We start from the raw sequence: 22,749 nt of genomic DNA, 5'->3' as shown, positions 1-22,749 counted from the left end.
TAATAAATAAAATAAAAATGTTATTTTAATGATGCACATAAGCACGTTATGTAATGAAAAAAAAACAGTATGAGATGTGTTGTACATTTATTACCACCAAATTTTTTTTAGATTTTGCTAGACAATTTATATTTTTCGACTTTCTTATGGCGAGGATAATTAATAAGTGTTGAAACTTATTGTTTTATTTCAAACAGTATATTTAATTGTGATCATTTGAGCTTTGTAATTCTATAAGAATATGTAGGTATCTTGAAAAAAGGAAAGAGTGAGAATTTTTCTCGTGAACGTGAACTTCTTCATAGTATCTTCTTGAAACTATTTGCTAAGCTGAGATAGATACAATTCAAAAACATGGTGAGAGGGATTTATATTGCGAAAGGAAGATTTTTAGGTCACAAACTGGTGCTACTATGGGCTCTATTATTGTGATCATGCGTCAGTCCTTTGCCACAGCACACACTTTGAATACCATTGAGCTAAGTTATGGTGTATAGATGATCACGCAGTGAGTGCATTATAATCTGGTGAGAGACATTCATGGGAAAAATTAAAATAAAGGGTCTTGTAAAAAAAATTATAATTTATTAAAAATCAACTATCACTTAACCTACTACAATATAACAAGCCGACTATAATTACCTACAATGTAATAATAATATAATAATAATACAGTACTTATTAAATATACAACAACAATTTTTTATTAACAACGATCTATTAATCTAAATGTCACAGGAGTTTTTGGAGATAATATAAATTCAAACTGGATATCCAGCTCACCATCATACTCGATATGGTAGTCACGAATCATCTGGAAATAAAAACAAATCGACATTAGGTTTTATGTCAACTAAAACTAGAACGTGTTCAATGAACGTATTGATATACTACTAGATGAGGAGTTCCCATACAAGTGTCATTTTAAAAATGTACCACAAAAGAAGATATTACGAATATCGTCTTATAATATTTCCTTGTAGGTATAATGTGTTAGGACTGTTAACATGGATTCCCGAATTTCACCCGTATTGCCCTGGCTGTAAAACTAAATTTGCGTTCTTGGAATAGTGACCCTAAGGGTGTCTGCAACCCAAAGCTTGCAAGTTACCAAAAATTCATGTCTGAGCGGACAGAGCAAGTCGTCATGCGCTGACTATCAGTTAGAGTAAGATGCAAGCTAGATCGGGCTTACTCATAATTATTGCCAGGTCGTTTTCGAGACAAATATTAAGTGAGCTTATATCGAGTTAAGTCGGCTGATATTAAAACAGTAAGTTTTAACACTGGCCGAGTCGCTGAAAATCGGGCGTCATTTTAAGAAGCATATGATTCATCCAGTAGTATATCAATGAATGAACGCTAATACGATCTACCATAAGGCTAAAGGGACTAAATAATTGTTAAGGTGGAAGGAGCCTAGTTCTAAGTATATTTCCAAATGCCCGAATTGGTTTAAGTCGGGTTTAAGTTGGGTTAAGGTCGTTTTATAGATTGCCACGAACTAAAAATTATTTACGTAAAATTATTGACCAAAATCGATATGGCTCACTTGTTTTAATGTCAACAGAGCCTGAAATGTTAAGTTTAGTAGACTAGTAATAGATAATTAATACATTTGTGATTTGAATAAAAAGCAAAGAGTTAAAAAAATATGTTTTAATAAGTTGGGTTTTTCGGGTCCTCAATATGTATTACTTCATACTCTTCAAGTGTAAATTCGGCCCTGCACACGTTACATTGTATTAAGGCTATACTTCAGCTGAGGCATGGTCTAAAAAGATCGTGACTACACGACGCACAGATTGTGCAAACGACGCGTGATGAACAAAACATAATTTGTCATAAAAATTCAACATGCGTCCATTTCATGTTATGTTTATTGTTATATTAGTAATAATAATAATATATTCATTGACATGTTTTCTTTTTCGAGTAAATGCGTAACCTGATACACCCCTGTTACAGGCGGGCTTCTCCCGGTGTAAAATAATCATTTAGTAGCTTAAGTCGAAACGTAACCCTGACCTCTAGAAACGGCTTCATAAAACATCTAATCTGATTCCTTGCTCAACCACGTAAGTATTTTTTTTAATTTGAAAAGTAAAAATGATGATGGATGAAAGCGATAATTTTAAGACTAAATATAAGTATTTAAATATAATAAATTTTGCCGCGCTTGTCGGCAACGTCCAAATTTCGACGCGCCTGCGCCAGGGTGAGGCTCGTGATTCGCCGAATCAAAGATCACGCGATAAAATTTGGCCAATCACGAGAGTCCTTTTTGCTGGAATGGCGTGGGTACGCAAAATTTAAAAAGAAAAAAAAAAAAGCGTAAGCGTCCCCTTTCCGATAGGATAGGACCTGCGAAACTTATTGTTAAAACAAAATATGTAAACGTTTAAAGAAAATGTAAAATATAAGAAGACCACGTTACGAGCACGAAGGACTGTGTTTTATTTACACTCCAACCGTTTGAATTTTTTTATTTTTTTTGTGAATCCGGGGTTCGATGGACACCTGAGCTAGCCGCTGGAACCCCGGGGATCTCAATGGCGCCCAACGTGGGGCTCGAAGAATCGCATGGATTCTTCCGAACCCGCGAAATAAAATTTACGCCCGCGAACGCTAAATAAAAGTTTACGATCCAGGAGCCGGAACAACCAAGAAATGGTTAACTAAAAAGCGGACTCCGACGTAACCCTTATCGAAGAAGATGTGCTGTCTCCAACATCAAACCGGGAGGGCCCTCTGGTGTTCGAAGACAGTCCACATACGGAGCTGACCGCGCCTAGCGTCGTGCTGGAGACCGTAGCACCAGCGCGTCTCCAGTACGACGAATGGCTGCACAAATCCCACCTATGGAGACCAGACACATCATCGACGGTATCCAGCGAGGAGGGCTCGTAGAGGCCACGGCCCACTCACGACGAAAAACGGCGAGCAAAATGCCGATTTTCCTAGGGTATCACTAACATGTGTACCCTAGTCGACCACGGGATGTTCGGTGAGGAGAGAAAAAGGAAACGCGAGGCTAGGGAGCCTCACAAGAGGGCTGAGAAGGCGCGCAAGCTGAGATGAATCGAAGAAGCTGTACGGGCGCAGGCTCGACCACGAGGAGATGAAGCAGGACCAGTCGCCAACCCTCTAGTCAAGGGTGAACGCCGAGTTGCTGTTGGAAGTTTCAGTGTAAACAGTGTAGTTAAAAGTGAAGATAATAATCGTAAATATCCGGAAATTCTTCTAATTACGGATAAAAAGTTAATTAAGGACCCACTTTCTGAGCCCTATAATCTTAAGTTCGTTAGTAAGAAAAATGTACATTCTAGTTTTAAAAATAACGCTCCGCAAAGTGACGCCAATTCTTTCCGTTCAAATAAAGTAAATATGAATGAATTCGAAAACATTAACATTGAAAATCGCAAACAATTTTATAAACGGGAAAGACGATATTCTACAGTAGCGCGAAACCTGTTTCAAAGTTACGCCGTGTTAATAATTTGAATCCAAAGAGAAACGAGGAAAATAGTACACTACCGTCCCTATTATTTCTTTACAAATTACCAATCGTAAATTTAACACAGCGAAAACGGAACGGGAATAATAAGGCGTCACTCGACAAAGTGTTAGTTGTTATGTTAAATTTTAATAATAAGTTAAAATTAGGTATAAAAGGATGAAAGTAGAGATTGTATGCTTGTGATAAAAAAAAAAAAAAAAATGAGTCAATAAGCCGTAAATTTCTCAACGGGGTTTCAATAATAAAAAAAAATAATAATAATAATAAAACGTGAGAGGCACCGTAAATCGGCGCGGCGCGCCTTTGGAATAGGATGTCGGGCGCGTAAAACGAAACAACAATTTTTTTTTAAATAAAATGGGTTTCACTAAAAATAAAGTTAACTACACAGTTTTAAGTGTACTGATCCAGAAATAAATATAATGAGAGGGTGGAATATTTCAATTTTTAATATCAATGTGATTTATACAGTCAATACAATGTTGCAAAATAATTATGGGTATTAGGGTAAAATATTAAATGTGATAGTAAGTACCATAAGTACAATGGGAAGATTTTATATAAAATTAGTAGCTATTTAATGTATGGGGTAGGAGCAATTAATAAAGTAAACTCGAATAAATTTAAAGTACAGGAAGTCTAAAAAACGAATAAAATAACAAGAAAACCTAATTAAAACAAAGTAACACAAAATAAATGTACTACACTGAAATTAAATCAAACTCTGACCTATTCAAAAGTATCGCGAAAGCATTGCTTTGAGCTGAAAATAATAATCCAAAATAAATATAGAAAATAATAAAAATAGAGCTAAAGTATAGAGTTTTATGTTAGAATAGTTAGATTGTAGTTGAATTCTTTTATAAACTGTTTATCATGCCATGTACTTAACGGATGAACAAGGAATTGGATGGGTGGCCGATGAGATCAGGGCGTACCTTTCGACTTTAATCCAGATGGGGCGAATTGATACACCCCTGTTACAGGCGGGCTTCTCCCGGTGTAAAATAATCATTTAGTAGCTTAAGTCGAAACGTAACCCTGACCTCTAGAAACGGCTTCATAAAACATCTAATCTGATTCCTTGCTCAACCACGTAAGTATTTTTTTTAATTTGAAAAGTAAAAATGATGATGGATGAAAGCGATAATTTTAAGACTAAATATAAGTATTTAAATATAATAAATTTTGCCGCGCTTGTCGGCAACGTCCAAATTTCGACGCGCCTGCGCCAGGGTGAGGCTCGTGATTCGCCGAATCAAAGATCACGCGATAAAATTTGGCCAATCACGAGAGTCCTTTTTGCTGGAATGGCGTGGGTACGCAAAATTTAAAAAGAAAAAAAAAAAAAGCGTAAGCGTCCCCTTTCCGATAGGATAGGACCTGCGAAACTTATTGTTAAAACAAAATATGTAAACGTTTAAAGAAAATGTAAAATATAAGAAGACCACGTTACGAGCACGAAGGACTGTGTTTTATTTACACTCCAACCGTTTGAATTTTTTTATTTTTTTTGTGAATCCGGGGTTCGATGGACACCTGAGCTAGCCGCTGGAACCCCGGGGATCTCAAACCCTTATTTAGTCATCTTTACACGATTTAAGAATATATTCCTCCGACGCCATCACAAAACAAATTGATGAGCTCACAGCACGACTATCGCTCTCCGATTGGCAACGATTGCGAATTTTCCTCCCTCCTATTGTTGAAAATTATTTGCCGTTTCACTGCTGTATGCTCTTAATCTAAAAATTATGCTTAATTGATAGTGCGATTTTTATATTCTGGTTGACATGTCATAGCGCTGAATATTGTGTAATGGTGAAGATTCTAATTAAACTTTGACTAATAAAAGGTGCAAATTACCATAAATGGCGTGAATTGATTTATTATTCAATCCGTAAGTAATGAAATTATATGAGAAACTAGTGACACCTTTAAATTTTATGAAATGGTTGGATCACTGATTGTAACTAAATTTAAATGAACATATAAATAAATGAAATACCTTAGCAAAAGTTACTAATAATCCCTGCTCGATGAATCTCTTCCCGGGGCACATTCTTCTTCCAACCCCGAACGGAGCAAAGATGAATGAACACGCAGCTTTTGAGAAATTCTCATCTTGAAGCCATCTTTCTGGCATAAACTGCTTGGCATTTTTAAAGTTTTCCTCGTCTAAGCAAGCAATCATTGTGTGGCACGTAACGTATGTCTGAAATAAAAAATAATGAATCCGTAAGAAATTAATAGTGCACTGTTGAAAAACTATAAACCATTTTACCAGGTAGCCTATTCTAAAATAGTTATGACAAAGAATGTGGGATACAAAGTATATGGATCTACATACACATAATAAAATTAAATGTAATAATATGTCAAGGCATGTTTTAATCAAAGGTATTGAAAAAAACCTTCTTGTATAGAGATAGAGCCTTGAATGTATAAAATTGAAGTAAAAAAAGTACCACTGGTCTATGTATGAACATTATATTAGCTACAAATCAATCTCGTAATTTCATATTGATTTCCATATTAACGCGCATGTAATAACGATTTAGTTGCTAGGACCCCCTTAGCAACCAAAAATAATGTTTTGCTTCAGTGTTTTTATATAAAAATCTATCTTTTATTCAAAATCTTTCATATATATTTAAACATTCTGACAAAGACATTTTCGACTGGATATTTGTTTGTATCTATTGCTGTTATAATAATTTATTATCAATTTATAATATATACTGCCATCTTTAAATGGATAATGTAAGTTTCACTGTGCACTCAATCAATCTGTATTATACTGGTGACTCTAATTTTTACTTCAAATGAGACGTCTAATTCCAAAAAGCGATAAGTCCACATTTGGTCAAAATCAATAAAAAGATACGCACGTATTCTTTGTATAATTTTACACAATATGTATTGATCTATAAATTGCAAAATGCGACATAAACCTACGAAAAAAAATATTTTAAGTCTCGATTTATTACAAAAAGCGCCAAGTCCGTGTTTCATATTATTTAAAGCTTGGTTGATTTCGCGCGTGTTTAAGTCAACCAATAAGGGAACGTTCAATATTGAAAAGGGCGTCTCCCATGCTGTAGCATCTGGTAAACTCATGACAGTGCCACAGAAGTATGTGCCTTATGCGGAGTAAATTAAAAAATGAGGCACAAATAGCGCTACGTCCAATTTTATTTTGCCTATATTTATTACATTTAAGAGTTTATCGGCTGAAACAAATTGCCATTTGGTTCTAATTTTGACATAGAATACAACGGAAAAAGTAATCTCACGTTAAAACAAATAATTGGAGCTTGAAACATAAAAACGTTTTTTCCCGAAAATATTGAATTGTGGACTTGTCGCTTTTTTTAATTAGACGCCTCAAATAATGCCTCAAATAATAGGTTTAATCTTGGCAAGGTTTGTAAGAATGAGTGGAACCAAAGAGATTGAATTCCGTTCAACCTCCCTGGGTGGAATGCTGTGCAGGTATACAGCACATAGAAAGACAATGAGGAAATAACTCACATTATTTTAAATGTATTAAAACTTATAACTGTATAACTTGACTTACCCCTTTGAGTAGATTGTATCCTCCGAGGGTGACATCTTCTTCCAAGACTCTACCGAGAGCAAAAGCAACAGGGATAAGTCTGAATGCCTCGAGCATGCAGGCTTTGGTGTAAGCCATTTTGGATAAATCCGATGAGGTGATGTGATTCGAGTTTGGCGCGATTTCCTCCAATTCTTCATACACTTTCTGTTGAACATCTGGATGCTTGGCAATCAGGTACAGCAAAAATATGAGACTATTACTGAGCTGTAAAATAAGAGAAAACAATTTATTAATACTAACCTCGATAAAACGGACTAACGCAGGTGAGGGGTATCTGTTAAAACCGAAAGTCCGTTATATAAAAACACAAACAAAATCCTGTTTATTTATTTTCCAACGATATATCTAAACACACCCGTTGTGGAGTAACGTTAATGTTTCGAGGACGACGAGCTTGCTTTTGGTAATCCTGCTTTGAAATACGAATCAAGTTTTGTTTGCACTTTATAAGTCTGCTGTTTTTTTATAATCAACTCACTAAAATTACGAAAATGCGTGTAATATAGTCGAATTTCATTATCTAATGTTATTAGATCTTTGAGATGCCATCTTATCACTGATAACTTTGTTTTTGGGCGTATTGTTTCTTATTCCTCGCTATCTTCACTTACATCCTCATTTTCCAAAATCATAACTTCATCTGCTATTTCACTTTCAGTCATGATGTGATATCCAGAGTCACCTTCATCTACTTCTTACCATTGTTAACTTATTGAATGGAGTAATAAATGCATCCATTCACTTCGAGTAAACTAATTAAACTGCTGCACAGCTGTGTGAATTAGTGGCCAGCGTTGTGAATGTCAGTGCTACATCAGTTTACGAGAAATCAAGTGCGAGAGGTATGACATGATTATCATACACAGAACATTGTTGAAAAGCGGTGACACTTGGATTTAAACAGAGATTATTGAATTACCGTTGATATTCCAGCAGCTATGAAGTCAATCAGAGCAGACTTTTTTTCTCTCTCGTCCAGATCTGGTTTGTCGACGATGGCCATTAAAATACACTTGACGTCGTCCAAGTGCTGGTCTTTTTTAGAATTTTTCGCCTTATCTACGATATCTGAAACAATCCTAAAATATTCATATTGCATTATTGTAAGTGCAGAATCTCAAAACATAGGTACCTATGAGATATTTTTTATAACTAAGTACCTAACACGTTTGCAATAAAATTGTCCGTGCCAATTAAGGATGGCCACAGTTTGGCTGTCCAAATTCATTTTTTCAAAAATTCGTTTTATTGTTTTTTATAATAATCAATGTTTTTAAAGTACATATAAAAAACCATAAAACTATGAATTTTTTAAAAACCGTTTCCTTACGAAAAACTAAATTGTAATAATAAAAAATGACATGTCCACAAAATTATATGTAATAATTAGATGAGATCCTTTAATAAATTCACGTTTATTTCTCACTTTAAATAAAAATATTTTTCTTTTTAATGTTTTTAGATAGGCACGTATTTATTAACCTTTCCCTTACCATGATAAAAAAATTACGCCCGTTCCCATGCCGTCCACTCAGTGTCCCGATAGAAATTTGGCATTTTAAGGCATTTTAAAAGCTAATTGATTGCTTCAAAAGGTAAAGTATGTTTTTAAATACTGTTTAGTCATCGTTTAACATTTTATTCTGTGTATATTACATGCAATTATCTTATAATCGTGTATAATATCGGACATCGATAAAAGTACGTCATATCTAAGCCACGGCGTGTTTCGGTCTGTTTTAAATGGAACAACCAACATACGCTGCCATTTCACGGAGAGTGGGGGTGGCTAATTCATCCGAAGCGAACGAGGGATGTTATTAGGTAGGATAACATCTGTGTGGACTTGCGTTATCACGTTCACCACATAAAATAATAGTTATAATTTTGCAATATCGATTCCCTATATAATTTTAAAACACTGTGATCTTATTGTATCATGTTATTAAGTATTTTTAAAAATCGTATTTTAAAACACATTAAAATAATATACTTACATAAGAACAATTAATCAAGAAAAATACTCCGATTGATCGTATAGTTTCCACTAAATATATTTTAATATCATGTTTCTTATGCTGAAATAATACACATTAATAAATATAAATAACTACGCTACTTGAACTTATACGCACGTATTAAGTCTATACCTCTAAGACTTTAGATATATCTTACCTACTTTTAGATAATTTCCCTAGTATATAAAAAAAATACTTATAATTTTGCAATATCGATTCCCTGATTATAATCTATAATATAAAAATGAATATTTGTTAGTTTGTTTGTTCGTTTTTTTATGCGCTGCCATACCGTTCATCCGATTGCGATAAAACTTTGTCAACTTATTGCTTGCACTTGCGCGCAGATTATAGACTATATCTTATACATACAAATGAAAGTCTGTCTGACATATGCGTTCCTATACCATTCATCCGATTGCGACGAAATTTTGGTGAATTGATGTGTGCACTACGGGTGCGAGTCATAGACGCTAAATGTAAAAGCAGCTGAAATGGTGGATTGCTTTGAGAGAAAGATCCTTAGGCGGATATACGGACCCATGAATGATGATGGGGAGTGGAGAATTAGGTACAACACGGAACTATACCGCTTATACCAAGATTCAAAACTCTCCAACTTCATAAAACTCCAGAGGCTAAACTGGGCAGGCCATGTCCAGCGCATGCCTGAGTCACGGATACCGAAGAAGATCCTCGAAGGAAACCCAGGAGGAAAAAGGCCAGTGGGAAAGCCACGCACACGATGGCGTGATAATGTTACAAAAGATGCCAACCAGATACTAAAAATCAGGAACTGGAAAAGACGTGCGGAGGACCGTTCCGGCTGGAGGATAGCGGTGGAGGAGGCCAGGGCTCGACTTGAGCTGTAGCGTCATCGAAGAAGAAGAAGATGTGTGCACACCCACAAAGGTTTCTGAATTAGAAAAACTATCTTCTTCTTCTTCATTATATCTTCTTTTATTCATATGGTTCCTAAACCATTCATCGGATTGCGATGAAACCTTCGCCAGTTGTTGTGGCAACACCCGCAAAGGTTTCTGAATCAGTACAACCATCTTCTTCTTCTTCGTCGTCTTCATTCTATATTCTTTTATTCTTATGATTCCTATACCATTCGTCCGATTGCAATGAAACTTGCGTCAGTTGTTGTGCCGACACCTGCGAATGTTTCTGAATTAGTACAACAATTTTCTTCAACCTTTTTTTCCATTCTATCTTCTTCTATTCGTATGCGTTCTTATACCATTCATCCGATTGCGATGAAATTTTGATCAGTTGTTGTGCGCATGCCCGCGAAGATTACTGAATTAGAAAAACCATCTTCTTCGTTATATCTTCTTTTATTCGCATGGTTCCCATACCATTCATCGGATTGCGATGAAACCTTCGTCAGTTGTTGTGGTAACACCTGCAAAGGTTTATGATTTAGTACAACTATTTTCTTCCTCTTCTATTCATATGCGTTCTTATACCATTCATCCGAATGCGATGAAATTTTGATCAGTTGTTGTGCGCATGCCCGCGAAGATCTCTGAACTAGAAAAATCATCTTCTTCTTCTTCATCATATCTTCTTTTATTCATATGGTTCCTATACCATTCATCCGATTGCGATAAAACCTTCGTTAGTTGTTGTGTTAACACCTGAAAAGGTTTCTTAATTAGAACAACCATTTTCTTTTTCTTCTTCATTCTATCTTCATTTATTTTATATAGTTCCTATACCATTCATCCGATTGCGATTAAATTTTGGTGAGTTGTTGTGTGCACACCCGCAAAGGTTTCTGAATTAGAAAAACTATCTCTTCTTCTTCATTATATCTTCTTTTATTCATATGGTTCCTATACCATTCATCGGATTGCGATGAAACCTTCGTCAGTTGTTGTGCTAACACACGCAAAGGTTTCTGAATTAGTACAACCATCTTCTTCTTCTTCATCGTCTTTATTCTATATCCTTTTATTCGTATGATTCCTATACCATTCGTCCGATTGGAATGAAACTTTCGTCAATTGTTGTGCCCACACCTACAAAGGTTTCTGAATTAGTACAACAATATTTTTCCTCTTCTTCTATTCGTATGCGTACCTATTCCATTCATCCGATTTTAATAAAACTTTCGTCAGTAATTGTGCCAACACCCGCGAAGGTTTCTAAATTAGTACAATTATCTTCTTCTTCTTCTTCTTCTATTCGTATGCGTTCTTATAACATTCATCAGATTGCGATGAAATTTTTCTCAGTTGTTGTTCGCACACCTGGGATGGTTAGTATTATATAAAATACAAAGTTTGTTGTTTGTTTGTTCCATCCAATTTTGAATTTTTTACTACATATTAATACTATTAATAACGTTTGCATATTTTGGATTCGATTTTAATTTACAGTTCTTTTGTTTGACCTTTACTCCTATTAGAATTACTTTCATATTGTATTACACAGATATTTTAATATTAAAAAGATAATTTCATTATTATTTTTTAAATATCTAAGGTAAATGTATCCACTAAGCGACCCTGTGCGAAGCCGGGTATCTCACCTATAATATAATTTCAAAACACGTTAAATATTTATATAAGAATAATTAAAAACAAAAATAATTCAATCTTATAGTTTCCACTAAAATTATTTAATGTTATGTTTATTATGCTGAAATAATTACCCATAATAAAAATTAAATCACTACGCTATGTGTACCTATACGCATGTAGTAAGTCTATAATATACCCACCTTTCGAGAATTTCATAACAAGAGGTTTTCTAGTCTATGTTAAAATAAATATATTGTATCTCCATAAAAATGTACTTTCATACATATTATATATTGCCAAACTGGTAGGTGCGCAGTGTTGCGAAGGTAGGCACGAAAAGTTTTACACAAATAAAGCCACGTCATGATTGCAGTTTGCAAATAAAGTTTATAAAACAGCCGCTAGTTATAAACTACATAAAAACAGTCCTAAAAAACGTTGTTTGTTAAACTGTCTGAAGATAATATGTAGACTAATTTTTTAATACCTCACTTCTATACTATTGTTGAGTGTGCTGGCTATCTCGTGAAAAAATGATATACAAGGATCAAATCATAATATTGAAATTTGAGGCAAATTTGTTAACGAATGATAACTGTTGTTAAATTTGTCTATTTAGTTAAAATTAAAAAAAAGTGAATAAATCAATGCAAGGACCACTAATGCATTGACTGATTTAAAAAGACAAAGTGAAGGCATACATAAAAAATTGGAGCTTTGGAAATCAAAATTTAAAAAAAAAATCGTCATGTTTCCACTTTTAAATGATTTTGCGCCAGATATATTGAAGCAAACAAAAATCTATTTACTGAGCGTTATGATAGTTTGCTAATGCACTTTCCCCATTATTTATTTCACAAATTTACTCTAATAGTAAAAAAATCATTTGATTTCAAAACTATGATATATTAAATATGTAGGTAGTTGTACGTTTGATGTGATACCTATATCATGAGTGATATATGTAATGATAACTCCCGTGTATGTGTATAATTTAGGAAACACTACATTATAGTACCACACTGCCCTTAACCTCAGAGATAGGTAGGTGGGCCCGACAAATATCCTGGCCTAGGGGCTCGCTTTTCGCAAAATCTTTTTAAACATCCATCGCATGAAAAATAAATTAATTTAAATAAGTATAAGTAGTAATATAAGTAGTAAAACCTTGTTTATTATTTATATATTTAAGTTTTCTTTATTTTTGTATTAGTGCCTACATTTTTGACTATTTAAAAAGGTGTCTGAATTATTTAATGAAATAAATGGGGGAGGCGCCAAGTTTCATTTTTTTTTTAAAAAGGAGGCGTAATAACATTAAGTTTGGAAATCACTGATGTATTTGATAGGAACCGTAATTTAATACTTGTGTATTTTTGTAGATACTAAACATTATACTTACCTACATATAATAAAACAATCATTAGATTTACTTAGGTGGAAGATAACGGTGTGAAAGACCCCTTACTTCAAAAATTGTACTGAATTCCACACCACCGTGGAGGTACAGTTAAATTGCGGGTTTTTTTAAATCTGTGGTTTTCCCATTACGACTATTTCATTGTACTACGTTTTAACTTAATTTTCTAAGCATAACATATTATACAAACTACAAATGAATATATCTACATAATATTATCTAATTAAAATTTAAATGGTGACTCATAACTTTATATTATAATATAAAACAATCGAAATAATAAAACTACCTACTATTATATTTCTAAGAAAAATACTCCCTTTCTGAAATGCAAAATATTAAGAATAACATTACCTACATAATATATACAAAATACATAAAAACATTTTATACATGTGATAGAGGTATTTTTTGCAATTTACATTAAATTTAGTCAATACCATTATGTACGGACTATGTCCAAAATGGTATACCAACATAAAATGAATTGATTTTACAGACATGGGGTGCAGAGAAATAATATTATATTATGTTTATACCTACATCAGATTGAGTATGATAACATTTTTATAATAAAATAATATTATTTGGTACTTATGACATTAAAAGCAAAATTAATAATTAGTAGGTAATCTTAAATGTATTAGTCCTACCTAAATAAATTCACTGATTTCAGGGACATAATAACATGGAGTTAATGTTATAGTATAATAACTACATGTAAATGCAACAGTTTCAATATAATTAATTATTTAGACATGTACCTACTCACTAATATTATTTTTTTTAAATAAAAAAGATAAAAATAAATATCAGTAAGCACTTATTCATTAGACGTAACCAACTGAAAGAAAGCATAGTGGTTCGTACCACGAGAATGTCGTGTATACTATACTATTGAAAATACTAAAAATACTTTCTGCGACTATTGTATACCTACATACTTCATAAACAAAAGAATATCTAGTTGTATTTGAAATGCATGTCCTGACTAAATAATATTCTTTTCGGGCATAAGTTATTATTAGTAATTTATAACTACAATATAATTTATTATAGAGGTAGAATATGCAAGTACTCATATGCACAAAGGAAAACCGACCGCTTGCTGTGCGTTTTTGTGCAGGTCACTCGAGGTAGGTATATTTTCAAATGCACATGTTCCACAAACTGATGTAAACTTTACAGACCTTGTAATAAGGGTTGGTATTCTTCTAAATCTGGGTAAAAAGGTTTTTATGACATGCCCGAGATACCGGGAATTTAAGGTAAGTGTTTAGGAATAAACGTCATATGAAGCAAAGTTAACATGATAAAATAAACACTAATAACATTACATTAAGGGTTAGTTTGGCATTTATCGTCAGATGCACGGAACATTTTAAATTTCAAGGTTCGTTATATTATGGGAGGATTTATACGAGCCATCAGTCATATAATTAAATTGAACAAACACATAAATTGGTCTCGCTGTTCTAACAAATAACATTTTATAATAGTGTCTCACTTTACAAAATTATTATGTGGGTTTCTCTAACGTATATCTTTTTACATAGCCCTATCACTGTCTTATCAAAATATCGATCAGACTTTGGAAAATGATTAATTTTATATAGAAAACATTCAATTAAACTACTTGTGCATTTTTATTTTTACGCATAAGCATTTTATCTACAAATAGCTAAAAGTAGATTTTTTTGTATATAATAATAAATGGGGTATCCATGATTTAAGGGCCTAAATAAAGTGCGAGTTCTTCATGGCAACGGGAGTGTTAATGAAAACACTTGAAAAATAAATAATTTATTCTCAATAAAATTGTAAGCTTCGTATTTTTCCGCTAGGTGACTCTGATAGGTGGAGAATTTGTTGGTGGTGTTGTGTATATAAATGTAATTTGTGTTAACCGGGGAAATCGAATGTTAATTATATTTTTGAGGTCAATGCCAAGTAGGGGTCCTAGAGTATTATAATCCCTGTAGATGTTGAATACTGGCTTGGTTGTCATGCTGTTGATGAAGACAATGATCAATAATGTTATCTATACAAAAGATTTTCATGTAAATAAAAAACAAGTTGGGGTTTCATTATTATTGTACGAAATGTTATGACAATAATTATTAAGAACATTTAATATGAAATGTGTGTTTGTAAAATTCCATAAGGTATGTGGCTGAAATTTTTTTATGGTGCCATGTCATTTATATCCATTATGATGCTATCTGAGATGCGTTATGTGAAATCTGAAGTCCTATTAACTTGAAGTAATTACTGTGCAATGTAACATACATAACAATTTACCAGTATAAAACTTCTTCGCATCTCAGGAAGTCGATATACTCTTGAGATTTGGTGTAGTCTTTCAAAGTCCACATGTATTTGGAGTCTCTCTCCGATTTGAATCTCTGGTTCATGGCGTCGCTGAGTTGCCGGGCGGTGATTGAGATCTCATTGTCCATAAAAGACATCCGCTCTCCGAGCACTAAGGTGCAGCAAGCTAAAAATAAAATAATAATGCATTGCGTAACGACAATATGTTTATGAGTTATTGCGTTATTGTAAAAGCCAAATATTTATTATATCTGGGTAAACATTATACAAAACAGCACTACAATACAGCCCTCATCGTGAATCTCTGTGGCAAATTCTGCTAGGCTATGGTGTCCCACGGAAACTGGTCACCGTGATAAGTGCTCTCTACACCAATACAGAGAGTCACGTGAGAGCAGCCGGAACATCCTCTGATCTTTTTGAAATCACGTCAGGAGTCAAGCAAGGATGTGTACTTGCACCCTTTCTTTTTATCATCATGATGGATTTCATAATGCGTAAGACAGTTCGCCCCGACAGCGGGACACGCCTACATCATGATGACACAACCGATCTATGCGAAGAAAGACTGTGCGACTTGGAGTATGCAGATGACGCAGTTGTGTTTGACTCGACGATTGAACAGTTGGAGGTAACCGTGAACAGGCTCGCCACGAACTCGAAACGTGTGGGTCTTCATCTGAATGCGGCAAGGACCAAAACTTCTCGAGACATCGCTTCTCAAAGTTCAAAACCCGAGACCTTTGAAGCTTAGCAAGATGCCATGTCTCACAGCCATACAGGAGCACAGGTAGCACGCACGCGTTAAGCAAAGTACATTTGGTCCTCACAGAATACAGCTTTGACCTCCATGCGACTCCAAGTTGGCTGAATGTACACCCCGCCATACCCAAGCAGATTCCAAGATCATTGGAAATACCACCATCGTCGACAACAGTGGCACCCAACTATTTGAACGTGGTCACCAGCTCGACGGGCAGACCGGAAACCCGCAGAGGAGTGTCGGCATCAATGCATGCAGCACTGCACATGGATTTAGTCTTAGCCGCATTCAGATGAAGACGCATACGTTTTGAGTTGCGGCGAGTCTGTTCACTGTTATCTCCAACCGTTTCATCGTCGAGTCAAATGCGACTGCATCATCAGCATACTCCAAATCGCAGTCTTTCTTCACATAGTTCGGTTGCGTCATCATGATGTAGGCGTATCCCACTGTCGGGGCGAACCGTATTACGCATTATGAAATCCATCCCTGCAATTTTTCGTGAGCAAATTCTTATCTTCATAATCTGTTAAATTTAAATATTAATAGATTGAAACAAATTGAAGAACGCTGATTTTACAACATTTTTATTAGCTCGTATTCTTGTTTGTCCGGTTTTTTGGCCAGTACAAATCTTGCAATCGATTTTCAACTAACTTCCCGACTAGCTAGACATTTGAAACTTTTAGAATATATCAGAACACGATGCCAATGCATTCTTTTAATACTTTTAGCCATCTTTAAGCAGAATTGAATTAATTTTCAGTTAATTCTGTTTTGTATGGAAAGTTATTTCAGAAAAATCTGTAAAAAGTAAAAGACTATTATTGGTTGCTAAGGGGGTGGTCCTAGCAACTAAATTATTAATATATACGTGCATTACTATGGAAATCAAAATGAAATGTCAAAATGACATTTACAGTATTCTATATTTGTTTGTTTGTTTTTTTATTTACTTTATACGAGGGTGGGTCAATAATTCCTTAGAAAAAAGCATTAAAACAGTTTTTATTTTTGTATTTTTTTTTTATTTCTCAACATAATCTCCTTGGAGCTCAATACACTTGGTTAGACGTTTCTCAATTTTTTTTAAACCGTCAGAAAAATAAGTTTTCGGAAGGTCCTCAAAATAAGCATTTGTCCGATCGATGACTTCTTCATTTGAAAAAAAACGTTGTCCACTTAGCCATTTTTTTAAGTTTGGGAAAAGGAAAAAGTCACTGGGGGCTAAATCTGGCGAATACGGTGGGTGGTCGACCAATTCGAACTTCAATTCTTCAATTTTAGCCATTGAGCGTAAACATGTGTGAACACGGGCATTGTCCTGATGAAAGAGGATTTTTTTCCTGTTTAAATGAGGCCATTTTTCTTCAATTTCGTTTTTTAGCTGGTCCAATAAAGATGCATAATAATCCCCTGTTATTGTTTTTCCTTTTTCCAAATAGTCAACGAAAATAATTTCACGTGCATCCCAAAATACAGTAGCCATAACCTTACCAGCTGATTTTACGGTTTTCGCCTTCTTTGGACATGGTTTGTCTTCGCAATCCACTGCTTTGACTGTTCTTTCGTCTCGGGAGTATAGTGGTGTATCCATGTTTCATCTACAGTCACAAAGCGACGAAAAAATTCATCCGGATTGCGTTGCATGAGCGACAACAGGGCTTTAGAGGCCACCACCCTATTGCGTTTATTGTCGACTGTGAGCAAACGCGGCACCCATCTTGCAGAAATATTTTTCATGCCCAATTTGTCATGTAAAATAGAAATGACGCTACCTTTTGAGATCCCTGTAACCTCAATTATCTCACTCAACTTTAATCTTCGGTCACTTAACACCATATCGTGGATTTTATTGATCATTTCTGGTGTAGTCACCTCTACAGGACGTCCTGAGCGTGGTTCATCCTTTGTTGATGTACGACCACGTTTAAATTCATTTAACCAGTTATAAATAGTTGCAAGTGAAGGAGCAGATATGCCGTGAACTAAATCCAACTCATTTTTTATTTCCTTTGCTGTTAACCCTTTTATATTAAAATGTTTAATAACAGCTCTAAACTCAATTTTCTCCATTTTCCATTTTTCCATTTTCCACAAGCAAATTTTTTTTTTAAATGTACGAAAAACACACAACAACCCGACCAATCTGATTGAAACTTCGCAGCATACTGAATCGGTAGTGCCGCTGCATGAAAACAAACCGCTTACAGTACTAGTCGCGCCACTTGTCGGCTTTTCTAAGGACTTATTGACCCACCCTCGTATCAAGTACAAGTTTGAGCATAATAATTCAACAGAAAATTTAAAAACGTTGTATATAAAAAGTTCTTTTTATCTTATAATTATTATAAAGTTTATCTTTAATTTTATTCCATGTAAATTTTCAGTAAATTTAATTATTGTATTAAATTTTAATATGTTTCGTAACTCCATAACTAGATGTCCATTCGGTCTGAAATAATATTAAATGTATAGCGGAGACTCAAACCATAAGTACAAGTACCTTGCAACTAATATGTAAGATTGTAAGAGGTCACTATTGAACTCTCTTTATTATGATTATCGTAATAATAATTATTACAATAAATAAAACTGGTAGCTAATTAATTAGTTTTCTTATTCAACTCATAGAAGATTCTCAATATACAAGCAATAATCTATATAAATTAAAAAATATATTATTTACATTCAAGGCCGTATCTTGATGCGAAGTGATCAAACATCCTGATATTTCCATCTTCTGTTCGATTTGCTCGCAGAAGATGAAGAAAGTCATCACCAATAACATTAAGTTCGGGAAGGAAGCACAGCATAGTCTTTCTGCTGGTCAGCTCTGGAGTGAGTTTGCTTCGTAGATCTTGCCACACCTCGCCTTGTCTATGAAAATAAAAAAATACTAAATAAATACCCATACGCCTATTAAGGTGATGTCTTTACTTACCAGAGGCACCTAGCGGAAAAATACGAAGCTTGCAATTTAATAAATAAAAAGGATTTTATAGGATTTTAAGTAATAGGTACACATTTTTATTTTTATAAAAGTCGATGTTTTTTATAATGAATATAAAAAATATTAAAACTATGAATTAGTCAAAAATCTTTTAGAGTCAGCATAGAAACCTTAATAAACTAAATTTTAATAATAAATAATATGACCATAAAATATATTATGTGATAATAAGATGGGGTCCTGTGACAAAATCACATTTTTTTACAATTATTGTAAGTTTTTCTTTGACTTAAAATAAAAAATATGTTTTTTTTTAATGTTTTCAGATATACATTTATTAATTAATACATTTGAAATTGTAAATTACCAAAAAAAAATGTCTCAAATTGCAAGCTTCGTATTTTTCCGCTAGGTGCCTCTGGTAGGTAAAGACATCGCCTTAAATGTATTCTGGAAAACTATATATACCTACATATGAAATTAATGTATTTTACTGTTCATACTCTTAGTAGCTGAACATCTATGATTATAGTCGTCTCAAGACAATGCGTTGAACTTTGATGGATTTTAATGTGTATACCTACTTGCATGGATTTATTGCCAGCAATAGCGTGCAAATTAAACTTTTGCGGCAATAGCTGCCACACACAAAAATGGTGATTGTATCGATAATCTCATTTTTCTAGTGTTGTAAACGAGACATGTTTGTTGTATTGTGTGCTGCCCGGTGTATTTAATATATTTTGTCATCAGTGTTGCCATCACTACAATGAAATATGAAATGAGTTTTACCATACATGCATGCACACTATCACGTGAAAATTCAGTAGTCACTAAACTTTTTTGATCTGAACTTTTCCCTTCATATTATTTTATGATTACGTTTATCATTAAAATTTTGTTTATTTTGCTTTCTCTAACACAGTGAAAATCTATCTGAGACATCTACTCTGAGACAGCAATAAAAATGAATTTTCATAGGAAATTTTGTATCATATTTGATATATTTTTCAATTTACTATTTAGTAGCAGTGATTGTTAACAAGCGATCATCGTAACATTTTAATAATAATTAGTGTTTCGCGAAATTGTTAGCATTTCAGAAAAAAGTATCTCTTTTATAAATCTCATACAGTAGATATTATTATTCTTCACTTCATAATAAAAAAAGTCGAGGGTATTATTTCTGTTAATAATACTTGCAAGTTAATTTCCTTTCAAAATTATAATATGAAATCAGAAATCTTTTTGGTAAAGTTAACACAATTAAGTAAATTATCTTGTCAAGGAATTTTATTCTAAAAATGAAATTCTCTGAAATTCTCACAAAATTCTGGATTTTTGTCCAAACACAATAAAATTGATATCCAGTTTTCTCAAAAAGGACACTGAATTTTTTGGTAGGTACCTACATGTTTTGGTTTCTCAATATTAAAATCGAAACAACACAAAAGATTGCGGAATAAAATGAGGGTGGCCTATAACATAATGCGAATTAGACCCTGGGGGACCGTGTCCGGAAACTTGTACGTATGCAGTTCGCCGTATCACACATCACCGTGAAATGTTGTATCGGAAATATATGTCCGTCTATTAAGGACCGTTTAACCTCTTTGGGTCGTAGAGTACCTACTGACATAAAAATGCATGTCTAAAGAAAACACGGTTCTTATCGGTTTACTTTTCACAGGAAGCCAGCAGCAAACGAATTTTGAAAATAGCTGATATACTGGATTATTTGTTAGGTTAGGTTAGGTTTTCATTCTTGAATTCATGAATTTTATCAAAATCGGCTATGAAAATTGAATTAATGTTCATATTGAATCTAATAAAATTGGAGACCGTATAGTATACAGTTATCTCTTTCCGATAGAAAGCTTACGGCGAACTGTGCCACGGTGAAATGTTTTACGTACAATTTACATGTAACCCTAGGGGACAGATGGATGGTTGGGAACAACATAAAATTGCAGAAGTAAAAAACCAAACCGTCACACCCAAGGCCCACTACAGCTAGGCCAAAGCACTGAATTGCAATTACGATGCTAGTGCTAGTTATTGATTATCTTCGAATGCAATCCAATGTATGTACCTATCCTGTTTACAGTAAATGAAGATTATATATTGAATATTTCGTCCAAACTAATTAATGTACTTATCACTATTTTACAATTGCCAATTTCTACAAACGGTTTACCGAAAAATAAGAAACAATAGGCACTACGATCGAAATTCACAACTTCGTGCCCAGGCTTGAATATAGTCGCATCAAACCAGACAGCTGGCTTCTTTTTTTATTTACAAGCAAGACATTAAATTCAATATTTAATCGGTTTGTATAATAACCATTTAAGTAATATTATAGATATATACCTAACCTATACTTAGTAGGTTGGGAGTAAATACCTACGTACATTGGATTATGTTTTTCAACTTACTCGTGCGCAATTCCCGCGCTGGCGAACCTCTCAGGCCTGGAGAGCCGGTAGTTCCTGATGATATCCGAAGGCGGTCGAAACGGGAAACGGCTCGGAAACCGGAGGACTTTCTCAATGTCTTCTTTCTTTGAGATGTTCACGACGCAGTTCCCATCACCAAATACTTCTCTGACGACGCTTCCGTATCGCCGTGTCATATCTGAAATAATCGCATATACTTAATTATATTTGCTTTAAGGCGACACTTCAGTGAAACGGCAAATAATTTTCAACTATAGGCGCGACGAATATTTGGTATAACGTAACCCATTTACTTGAAAAAGAAAACATGTCAATGAATATATTATTATTATTAGTAATAGAACAATAAACATAATATTAAATGGACGCATGTTGACTTTTTATGACAAATTATATTTTGTTCTGCACGCGTCATTTGCACAATCTTCGCGTCGCGTAGTCACGATCGTTTTAGACCGTGCCCCAGCTGAGCCTTAACTGTGAAACGTTATCGTTATACCATCATGTTGTTTCTTAGTACGACTACGCAATTTATACACAACGTAGTTAACTATATTTTCTACTAAATTAACTAAAATAATTTACCACTAACTAACTAAATTTATATTTAACACAAAAACTATAAATTTCAGTAACAGGTGCTCGCAGTTTTTAAATGACTGTGGTCATCCAAATCAATATTTACCGGCGCATATTGCTGAGATATAAGCGTGCCGAATGCTTTCTCACTCGCACTTATGGTTCGTTTTTGTTCAGACCATGAGCAGGACACATTTTTCACTTCAGCATTGAACTGATTAATCAAGTCATTCGGATTTGCAAAAATAAGATCGACATAATTTTCTATGTTCTTGGTTTGTATATGTTACACCGAATGTGCGAAATCGACTATTACATGAAATGGGCTAAATTTTGGCTAATTCATGTAATAGTCAAGCCTGTTGCCTTATTCATGAATAAGGTAAATTTTCTACCGAGTACATGAAGTCGCCAGGGCATGGAATTCTTAAACTGTCAACATGACAGCAGAAAAAGTAAATTTAATACGGATGATTTTATTAGTTATAATTGGACATAATATAATATTATTAGGTTAGGTTGGGTTAGGTTAGGTTAGGTTAGGTTAGGT

The 22,749-nt window shown here is 34.0% G+C and overlaps 1 protein-coding gene across 2 annotated transcripts in view; it reads right to left on the bottom strand.

The window, feature by feature from the left end:
• Positions 1–565: 565 nt before the first annotated feature.
• The window catches only part of shd (cytochrome P450 family 24 subfamily A member shade), an 84,063-nt gene continuing 61,879 nt past the window's right edge, over positions 566–22,749 (bottom strand). For both annotated transcript variants that reach the window (XM_085957071.1, XM_085957072.1), the window contains 7 exons: positions 21,600–21,798; positions 18,898–19,088; positions 15,416–15,611; positions 8,062–8,221; positions 7,101–7,346; positions 5,529–5,735; positions 566–814 (listed from right to left, as the gene is read on the bottom strand). In XM_085957071.1, coding sequence (XP_085813197.1) covers positions 707–814; positions 5,529–5,735; positions 7,101–7,346; positions 8,062–8,221; positions 15,416–15,611; positions 18,898–19,088; positions 21,600–21,798 — 1,307 coding nt within the window. In that variant the 3' untranslated portion in view covers positions 566–706. The remainder of the gene's footprint in view (positions 815–5,528; positions 5,736–7,100; positions 7,347–8,061; positions 8,222–15,415; positions 15,612–18,897; positions 19,089–21,599; positions 21,799–22,749) is intronic.

This window comes from Rhyacophila brunnea, unplaced genomic scaffold (assembly GCF_057557595.1).
Source record: "Rhyacophila brunnea isolate RB1 unplaced genomic scaffold, BYU_Rbru_1.0 scaffold_6, whole genome shotgun sequence".
NCBI lineage: Eukaryota > Metazoa > Arthropoda > Insecta > Trichoptera > Rhyacophilidae > Rhyacophila > Rhyacophila brunnea.
This window is presented reverse-complemented; position numbering and strand designations above follow the sequence as displayed.